We start from the raw sequence: 10,091 nt of genomic DNA, 5'->3' as shown, positions 1-10,091 counted from the left end.
TATAATGAAATATTTTAAAAACATCACATCGCTATTCTAATTATCGAAATTATGTGATTTAAATCTTTATTTGTTTTGTTTTCTAACAATCTTCTTAATTGTTACTAACTTTAAATAGCTTAAATTTATAAATAAGATTAGTTAACCAAAATGTGCAAAAGCTCTTGTAGCTCAGTTGGTTAGAGCACCCGTTTAGTAAGCGGGAGGTCTTGAGTTCGACTCTCAACAAGAGCATTATTTGTTTTTTTTTATTAATTATTTTTCTGTTAAAAATATTGCACTTGAGTTCGACTCTCAACAAGAGCATTATTTGTTTTTTCTATTAATTATTTTTCTGTTAAAAATATTGTATGAACAGGATTTAAAAGTTGTTGGGTGCACGTGCATCCTCACGGCGCATATGGGTCTGCCTATGTGTTCAATAGATACAATTTGACTTGAGTTCAAATATTTAATAAGTATAATTTTTAGAGTGAATGAGCAAACACATTTAAGATATGACATTTTTGTGAATATCATTTTTGAACTAGGAAATGTGTGATTAATTTATACATAAACTATCGTCAACTACTTATTAATTAAAACACAACTCGATTAGTATCTAGTGGTGCAAATACTAGACCACTCTCTCTTTTTGTTTAAAAATGATACTCCGCGTTGAATAAATAATTTCATTGTATTAAAACTTAAATAATTGTCAAATTAAAAGTTAAGAGACAAACTCCATCTCAACTTCACCCCATTGATACTTCTCATCAGTTGATTAACATACCATTTATTCAAATATTATATTTATTAATTTAATACGATACATTATAAAACAATCATAAAATAGTTTGAAATAATTTTCTCAAGAAAGGAAGTACAAACAAAACTTGAAAAAAAGAAATAAAATAAAGGTGCACTTCAAATATAATATTACAATATTTGCATGTTATTTGAATTATATTTGGCATAACAAAAGCCAAAAGGAAGATCGATCTCTGTGTCTCCTCTCTCTGCTGAATCTCCGATCAAAGAAGAAACAAAAAACAAAGACTCTTGTCGTCTTCTTCACTTTAATCCCTCCGTCCGTCCACAGATCAATTCATTCCACACTTTGTTTCTCTGAAAATTACCCTAGAATCAACCACTGACACTGTATAATTATTATTATTTTTTTATCATATTTGGGGGTTTCGAGTTTAATTGTGTTAAGAATTGAGGGTGAATTGTGCCTGGGAAAATGGGTTTCTGATGGAATGGCAAAAGAGAGTTTCTGTGTTAATGAAGCTTTTCGGTTATTGAAGAAGAAGAAGAAAACTATATGGGGAGTTCACAGCAGCCCGGTAGCTTTGGGGACCCTCAACAAATCTCCTCTGATAATGTTAATGGTCTTTGCTTGGCTATTTCTTCTAGTTTGTTTATTGGGTCCAGTTTTATCATCAAGAAAAAGGGTCTTCAAAAAGCTGCTGCATCTGGCCTCAGGGCAGGTACTTTTTACTCGTCTTTCCTTTTTGGTTGGATGAAATTTGTATAGTTTTTGGTCCATGTATTAGAAATGGCTGAAATTGAACTGGGGTTTTCTTTAAATATCTAATCTTTTTTTATGGGATTAAAAAAAATTATAGGAATTTTGTTTTTTTTATGAACTGAGTTGGAATTTAGGAAATGCACTTTCTATAATTATTGGTCCAGCACATGAGAAATGCTTGAAATTCAGCTGGGCTCTTTTTTTATAGCCATGGTGTCCGGTGCAGCCTAAGCGCACAAAAAATATATACCTACCACCTACCACCTTCCACCTTCCACCAACAACAACTGAGAATAAATTACACCTTGAATTATGTGACAGCCTAAACTTGGAAGGGGAGTTGCAATATTAGCATGATGATGATCTGGCGCTTGAAGGGACCGCAACTTGAGTAGTTTATTGGAACTATGGGTGTGAACCTAAGTCCAATTCGCCATATGGAATGAATTTTCAAAACAGGCCACGGACTTGCATATCGATCTACTAGTGGAGTATGAGTCAAAAACTGGGTTTGCTCTCTCCCTTCTTCAGTCTCAACTAGAAGATGCCTAAGTTTGGTGGAGGGAGAGATGTATTGTTTGAAATCGTCATTTCTTCCAACTGCGAGGAATAAAAAAGGTCGTTAGTGACAAAACTTAGTCATACAAAGCAAAAAGGGGTTGTTGTCAAGTAAGCTCTTTGTCATTCTTAAGGCGGGATGCGTATCCATCCTCTGTACGCCATAAGATTACCTCTAGATTACCTTCCTTAAAGCGGAGATGCGTATCCATCTTCTTTACACCTTAAGGATACCATAAAATTATCTTCCTTAAGGTGGGTATGCGTATCCATCCTGTTTACACCTTAAGGATACCATAAAATTATCTTCCTTAAGGCAGGGATGCGTATTCATCCTCTTTGCGCCATAAGATTACCTCTAAATTGCCCCCAAGGCCTAGCTCAAGTGGAAAAAGGTGGAGGATTTGTGGCTTAGGTCACAGGTTCAAGCCCCACACCATGCAAAGCGAAGCCCGGTATTTAAGTGGAGAAGGGTAGAGGGGCGGGCCCCATTATCCACTGAGTTTAGAAGGCTGGGATTGGTCCAAAGGGCGGGTCACAGATGAATTTCTCGGTTATCAAAAAAAAAAGAAGATTACCTCTAAATTACCTTTCTTAAGGCGGGGAGTGCGTATCCATCCTCTTTACGCCAATAAGATTACCTCAAAATTACCTTTCTTAAGGCGGGGATGCGTATCCATCCTCTTTACGCCATAAGATTACCTTTAAATTACCTTTCTTAAGGCGGGGATGCGTATCCATCCTCTTTACGCCATAAGATTACCTCCAAATTACCTTTCTTAAAGTGGGAATGCGTATTCAACCCTTCACACCTCAAAGCCAAATTCTTGTGTTACATTGTGTAAGCCTCCACAAAATACAAATATTGCTCAGATGCTAGATCAAAATTATGAATTAAAGTTTATTGGCAAAACCAAACTTGAGTTTCTAATAAAAAATACCAAGCAATCTTCCCATAAATGGGCAAAGAAAAAAGGAACCTGAGTGAAAATGGGAAATATTAGAGTAAAGTACATAACATATGTTTAGCATTTGTAACTCTTTCTTTCCCATTCACGGTGAAATTCCAATCGTATAAAGCTCTCAACATTTTCTAATCCTAAATGAAAGTATTTAAGGAACATGTTAGGGAACTATGTTGCTCGGACTATTAGTGGGGAACTACGTTGCTCGGACTCTTCAAAAATGTCGATGGGGGTATGTTGGATTCTCCAAAAATAGTGCATTTTTGAAGTATCTGATATGGGCGCAACAACATTTTTGAGAGTCCGAGCAATATAGGTGGGTAATATGAATTGAATTATATTGGTGCATGAAGCAGTCCTTTAGTTATTACATGAAATAGTGGATTAATAAATTGCTTGTAATAAAGGTTGACGGTCATTATAATTAATTTCTCCAACGACATAAGTTGCTCTTAAATTGGATACATTTTTTCAAGAAAACGAAAAGCTTGCTAGAGCTCACAATTCAATGAGCCACATTTCTTTTTCTAATTATTTTTTAAAATATTTATTTGAATGTATATTTACTTTTCTGTACAAAAATGTCATTACAATAATGTTTCATTGAAGGACAAAGATATCGTTCAATATGTGGTGGACATTTTGGTAATTCAACTTTTAACTTTTTTGGTTCCCACTTTTAGAATATATATATATATATAGATAGATAGATAGATAGATAAATGGATGTGCAAAACAATAACTATAAATTAAATGACACCACTTCATGGCATTGTCTGGCTAGATGGTCAAGAGCATCGAGTTGTGTAACTGAGGTCGGGGTTAAAAACTTGCTCTACATGTTTTGCACATCTTCTCATCTTTTTAACTTCTAAGCCTCTTCTGTCTAACAAAATAGAGGCCTCGTTTGTCTAAAACATAGAGGCGGTAGTAATCAAACCCTGTCCTCCAGCCAAAAAAAATGATTAAACCCCAACACACCAACTAACATTTCGTAACCACAAAGTGAAAATAAAATATTCAATCCCTGAAAAGTAATTATTTTAGTATAACATAAATGGATTTAGAACAATAATTTTGAAAAAAAGTTACTCATCCGTTTCAGTAACTTGCAACTTCTGGGTGATTGAATTGCTGGTGTTGTTATTCTCAAACTTGTCGTCTCTCATGTTGTTATAGTTGTTTGTTCACTTCTTTATATGTGGACACTACTTACAAAAAATCACGGGTATGCCATTGTTTGAGAATAAGTGTTCAGGATCCCATCTATTTTGTTCCTTCCTAAAAAAGATTTCATCTGTTTCTTTGTCCATGTCTTTTGGAAGACAAGAAATTCTAAAACTGATTTCATAAATGTGGGGTTCTACCTACTTTCAGAGTCTTTTCAAAGAAAATATTATATGAGCATACTATAACATTACGTTCTGCTTTTGAAAAATGCTTCCTTATTTCCCGCATCTTTAGTACTCTCAGGCATATCTCATATCCTTTCCCATGTGCCTGTTCTTGACATGGATGTTCTCATGCTTTATCTAGAGCTAAAGCTATTTGTGAAGGCTATGGATAAAAAGTGTAAGAGTGCATGCAATTTGCATATAATGACTAAACCTTTTCCATTTTATTTCAATTTTTATGTTGGTTTATTGGTCCTTTTAATAAGTGGGTTCATGATACGACTGTAATTTATAGGGGTGAGGTTGTTTTGGCATTAGCTTTGTTTTCATCTAATGTTTCCTTCTTTTTGTCAAATGTGTGCTGCAGTAGAATTGTCAATCAGATTGACCCGTATATAATCCTTCTTTTTTCATCTGCAATTTTCCACATGAAAAGTGCCTTATAAGAAGAAAATGAAGTGTCCCATTTCCCCTTCCCTTTCCTAATTCTCCAAATAAATTTTTGTCCACAGTGTTTTGGTCTAGTGGTAAGATTGCAACACATGATGTCTGGGCTTGGTGCATATCACGGGTCCAAACCCTTCCATAAACAAAACCCCGGTGTTTAAGTGGAAAAGGGTAGAAGGACGAACCAATTAATCGCTAAGTTTTGAATGGTCTGGCACTGGCCCTTGAGGATTTCTCGGTTATCAAAAAGAAAGGGAAAAAGAAAAAGAAGAAAAATGGATTATTGGTGGTGCTCGACTTTCAAATATTTCATGAAACTGTTGGATAAGAAATGGGTTGCCTCTTTTTAAAAATCTTACTCATCTTAGATCTTGGATTTAAAAAGTCAAGCTACATCATAATCTTGAATAACAAAATTAGCTTCTAAAAGTTATTCAATTTACATACCTAGAGGCAATGTGCTTTTACTTATTTTTACATGCTATGGCAGGCTCTGGAGGCTATTCTTACTTGATGGAGCCACTTTGGTGGGCAGGAATGATAACAAGTTAGTTATCCTATCATATTCACTCTTCTGATATATGAGGATTGTGCTGAATTTTTTTCCCCTCTGGTCCAAAATAATGTCATTTAGTGACTTGGCATGACTATTGAGATGAGAATTGAAATGTACAGCATTTAAATTTATATGAAAAGAGATTTATTTTCCTTACTCATTTTTCTTTTCTTTATATTACCAAGGAATTTAAAAATAGAAAAGTGGTGTTGCAAACAGTCAACTCATGGAACTTATGACTTGGTATCACAAAATAAAGTCCATTGAGTAAGGAAACTCCTTGAGGAAGTAGATGCTATCTAGTAGACTCTTTTCTACAAAGTAGTGACTACGACATTGGATTGTTATGGGGATAGTATATTCTTTATGCTTACTTTGTTGTTTGAGTCAGTGTAATTGCTTGTGAAGTCTTACACAATATAGAACCATGATGAAATTCTTGTTGTTACCTTATAAAAGTAAGGTATCTATGATGGTTCAAAGGAAAACGAAAAAACGAACTTGGCTATTAAGGAATATGGACAAAATGATGCAGTTGATTTCAAATTATTTTTGATAAGGTAAATGATCTTATTAATCTTGGGGCAATCCCCTCATACAAAAAGTATACCAAAAGGTAGATAAACCTACATCAAAATTTGGTTCTCTAAGGAAGTCACCCACTCATCTATGCAAATCATGGGTGCACCAAGGGGGAAGAAAAGAAAGAAGAATAAGAAAAGGGGGAACCTTAGATTATTTCAGCCTATACGATATTAATAGCTGATCTAGGGGGAAAGAAAAGAAAAGGAAAGATCCCCTGTCACATAAAGTACTTGACTTGTGCAAGGCAACACAAATTTCTTGGTAAAAGAAAAGGATAATTTACGGTAATAGACATCTATGTCAAGGATAAATTATGCATATTGAGTTGGCTGACAGATTATGGATGATAATTTTTTCCCCCGTAACTCCCTTTTGTAGGTCCAAATTCAACCAGTTAATGATTGGAACCTCTTTACACCCTGTCATTGTGCATGCATGTTATATAAGCTGTTTTTCTTGGTAACTAAATTTATTGAATATGGGGAAGGATAATTTTGTTTTCTCAATCCAGGATGAGTGAAAGAGGAATTGAGAAGTTAAAAGTAAAGGAAGAAAGAGTCAACTATTAAGGATGGCGTTAACATGTAAATTGTGTGTTATTTTACTTGTTTTGTTTCATTAGTGTGAGAGAATAGAAGGGCTTTCAGGAGCCGAGGGCTCTCTGAAGGATATCAATATATCCTAAAGAAGTCCCTCTGACTATTCAAGCCACATTATATTTGTCAATTTTCTTAATTCTCTAACAAATATGCAAGGATATTTACTTCAGTTTTGCGTTTGCTCTACTTTGATGTGACTAATATGGTCTTTTACTTGTTCAAAAGCCTCGATAGGAAAAAATATATGAATTTACTGAAAATCCTTCCAATATTGCTTGTAAAAAAGTTATATCTCCTTAAGGCTTTTGCCTTTTCCACCTCTCCCTAAAAAGGAGATGTTTTTATGGGGTTTCCATGCTTGTTGTTTTAGTTTTATTTGAAGCATTTTAACCATGTCCATGTTCTCCTCACCTTTCTATTTGGAAAAAAGAAGAAGATGAAAATGGGTTGATGTGAGTGCATTGCTTCTGTGGCAGTGATTGTTGGAGAAATTGCCAACTTTGCAGCTTATGCATTTGCACCTGCTGTCCTAGTCACACCTCTTGGTGCACTCAGTATTATTATCAGGCAAGAGAAGGCTGGAAATGATTGTTCAACTTTGCTATCTGTTACCTTCGAGGCTACATTTATTTATTTATTTATTTATTTTTGCAGTGCTGCACTTGCTCATATGATATTGGGAGAAAAACTGCATATTTTTGGAATGGTTGGTTGTGTTCTATGCGTTGTGGGCTCAACAACCATTGTTCTGCATGCTCCTCAAGAACGTCAAATTGAGTCTGTAAAGGAACTCTGGGACCTTGCCACGGAACCTGGTATGCTTTTGAATGCTGACAAAACTGAGTCCTTCTTGACATTTTGTGAGCATGAAGTTTTGATTGCTTAGTCTGTCAAAACTTTTACTGACAATAATTTGCTAATTTCTTACTCATGGCAGCATTCCTCCTATATGCAACTTTGGTTTTAGTGGCAGTTGTCATAATCATTGTCCAGTATGCTCCAAAATATGGACAGACTCATATAATTGCTTATGTTGGAGTTTGTTCACTCGTTGGTTCTATTGGGGTAGGCACTCAGCTTTTCATTTTTATCCTCCCCCATCTGGGTTCTCTTTTTCCTTAAGCTTGTTATTATTTCATCATTCCTACACGGGCTACATCCATGTGATCTAATTGTATTTTTTTTTGGAAAAAATCATAAATGATTTGGCAGGTTATGAGTGTCCAAGCACTAGGAATAGCATTAAAATTAACGTTCTCTGGGACGAACCAGTTGTTGTATCCTCAAACATGGGTCTTTGCAGTTGTCGTAGTGACATGCGTGCTCACACAAATGAACTACTTAAACAAGGTAATTAGAATGTGCTCTCATTTCTTTTTGTTGTTATTTTATGCTTGGATATATTCGTCATTTGTGTGGAAGTTCTAAAGTTTAAACATTAACTTGGTGTATCTATATGCTCTTGGACTCTTAGGTGTCAGCCTATATCTTGTTGGTTGTTGCAATTTGACTTACAATAAATGTAATGAAGTTTGTTCAGTTAAAATCCTATTGAAAAAATAACTTAAGCTACTAAATTCAGAAGCCTAGGCTCTCTCTTTTCATAGACCTCACACCTCTGTGTGGTCTCCTAGACCACCAAGAAGGTTGCTTCTTCACTTGGCTAGCAGCCAAAGGGGCCATCCTTACAGCTGAGAATAATGAGGAGGACGAGGATAACATATGTCAGATGGTGTTACATGAGCAAGCAATCTTAGGAAGATGTGGACCAATTGTTTTTTTCCTGTCAGGTAGCAAATAGACTATGATGTACTATGTTAAATTTGTTTGGAATACATTGGCTTGGACTAGGTAGCCGCTATCAAAGATTTGCTCCTGAGTTGGACATTCAAATGGAGAAGTAGAGCATTGGAAGTAGCTCGATTAATGCAACGCTAATGTGGATATATAGAAGAGCCGAACAAAAAATATATATATAGAAGGGTTTTTTGAAGGGGTGGAAAATGCTGTTGTTTAAATGAGGAATGCCTTTCGTTTCTTGTAACTTTTTTGGAGCATCCACGAGGTGCCAGGTATTACCGATGATCAGATAGTGTCTTGTCAAGGGACCTTTCTTAGAGAATCAACATGCACATAATTGAGAGCTCAATGACCTTGAGGAAACTAATATCTCCACTAAAAACAAAACCTTCACATGTTTGTTGTTTGATGAATGTTGAACGTTACTGAGAGATAGATCTCTTTCTGCAGATCAGTGAACATTTCAAAGTCTCATAATGAAAGCTATTTGCATTTATCATTGCAGTGCCCCTTAGCTACAATATAGATGATTATCATAGAAATATGGATGCCATACAAGATTGGAAAGGTCAGAAATTATCACATCATGAGCACACATAGAGTAAATAAGAAAGGGTCGTCTCAGATGGTTAACCATGTCCAACATAAGCATCCAAACGGACTGGTCCTTAAGTGTGACAATACGATGATTGAAACTGTTGAAAAGAGACTGTGTAGACTTAGAATCACATGGAGAGATTTGTCGAAATCAATGCAGATTCAACTAAGAATTGAACAAAATGGAATTAAAGAATCCGTTAGATCCATACAGGTAAAGACAACTAGTTTGGATTGATGCTTAGTAGTCATCATTACACTTACAATAAGTTGTTATTAGTCTTTTTAGTTTGGTAAGAGACTTGAATATCACTTGGGGAAAGTCAGTGATTTAGAGAACATCTAGTTTTCCTATTTACTAGTATAGCAAGGAAATTTGCCTGATATGGCCCAAATGGATAGTCACGTTCATTTAGATGTTGGTTGGAGCCTAGTTAATTGATTTGCCTGTTGAACTTATGTCATTCCATGGCTGACTACATAAGACTACGTTTATAGCTGCAGAACCTGTGTTGGTCATTTGTTACTCAAAGAACATTTATATTTCTGATGATTGTTTTATCTATTTGCATATCCTTGTCTTTTCCTGGTGTTTTTCTCTCTGTTTTTTTTGTCAGGTTGGGGATAAATCATTGTTTTTCTGTATCTTTACACTAAATTTTCCTCACTTTTCATATGCAGGCTCTTGATACGTTCAACACAGCACTTGTATCACCAATATACTATGTAACGTTTACATCACTCACAATAGTCGCCAGTGTCATCATGTTTAAGGTGCAACTACTTTCTTTACTAATGTTGTATCCATTAACTTATACATCACACTGTGTTCTTTGAACTATTCAAGTTGATTCAATGAAAATATTTTGAAGAAGATAAATTTTAAGATGATGAGCGACATTTTGTATAGCTCGATAATAAATGAGAGTAAAAAATATGCATAGTTGTTGACTTTTCTTTTGGATGAGAATTGAAAAGGGATTACTCTTCTTTTTGTGGGTCGAAATTTTCTTTATCATCTCACCTAATGATTCCCCCCCCCCCCCCCCCCCACAGCACACAACGATCCGAAGACGA

The 10,091-nt window shown here is 35.3% G+C and overlaps 1 protein-coding gene and 1 non-coding gene across 2 annotated transcripts in view; both read left to right on the top strand.

Moving 5' to 3' along the window:
- Positions 1-160: 160 nt before the first annotated feature.
- Positions 161-234, top strand: TRNAT-AGU (transfer RNA threonine (anticodon AGU)). The gene has a single exon. It is a non-coding gene; the product is annotated as a tRNA-Thr (tRNA).
- A 708-nt stretch (positions 235-942) lies between these two features.
- LOC102588154 (probable magnesium transporter NIPA4) overlaps positions 943-10,091 on the top strand; it is a 12,656-nt gene continuing 3,507 nt past the window's right edge. The window contains exons 1-7 of the mRNA XM_006351090.2: positions 943-1,472; positions 5,368-5,424; positions 7,094-7,184; positions 7,272-7,432; positions 7,555-7,682; positions 7,830-7,967; positions 9,696-9,788. Of these exons, the coding sequence (XP_006351152.1) occupies positions 1,307-1,472; positions 5,368-5,424; positions 7,094-7,184; positions 7,272-7,432; positions 7,555-7,682; positions 7,830-7,967; positions 9,696-9,788 (834 nt within the window). The 5' untranslated portion in view covers positions 943-1,306. The remainder of the gene's footprint in view (positions 1,473-5,367; positions 5,425-7,093; positions 7,185-7,271; positions 7,433-7,554; positions 7,683-7,829; positions 7,968-9,695; positions 9,789-10,091) is intronic.

The sequence above is a fragment of the Solanum tuberosum genome, unplaced genomic scaffold (genome assembly GCF_000226075.1).
Source record: "Solanum tuberosum cultivar DM 1-3 516 R44 unplaced genomic scaffold, SolTub_3.0 scf00133, whole genome shotgun sequence".
In the NCBI taxonomy this organism is placed as follows: Eukaryota; Viridiplantae; Streptophyta; class Magnoliopsida; order Solanales; family Solanaceae; genus Solanum; species Solanum tuberosum.
Note: the sequence above shows the minus strand (reverse complement) of the source record. Positions and strands in the feature narration are given on the sequence as shown.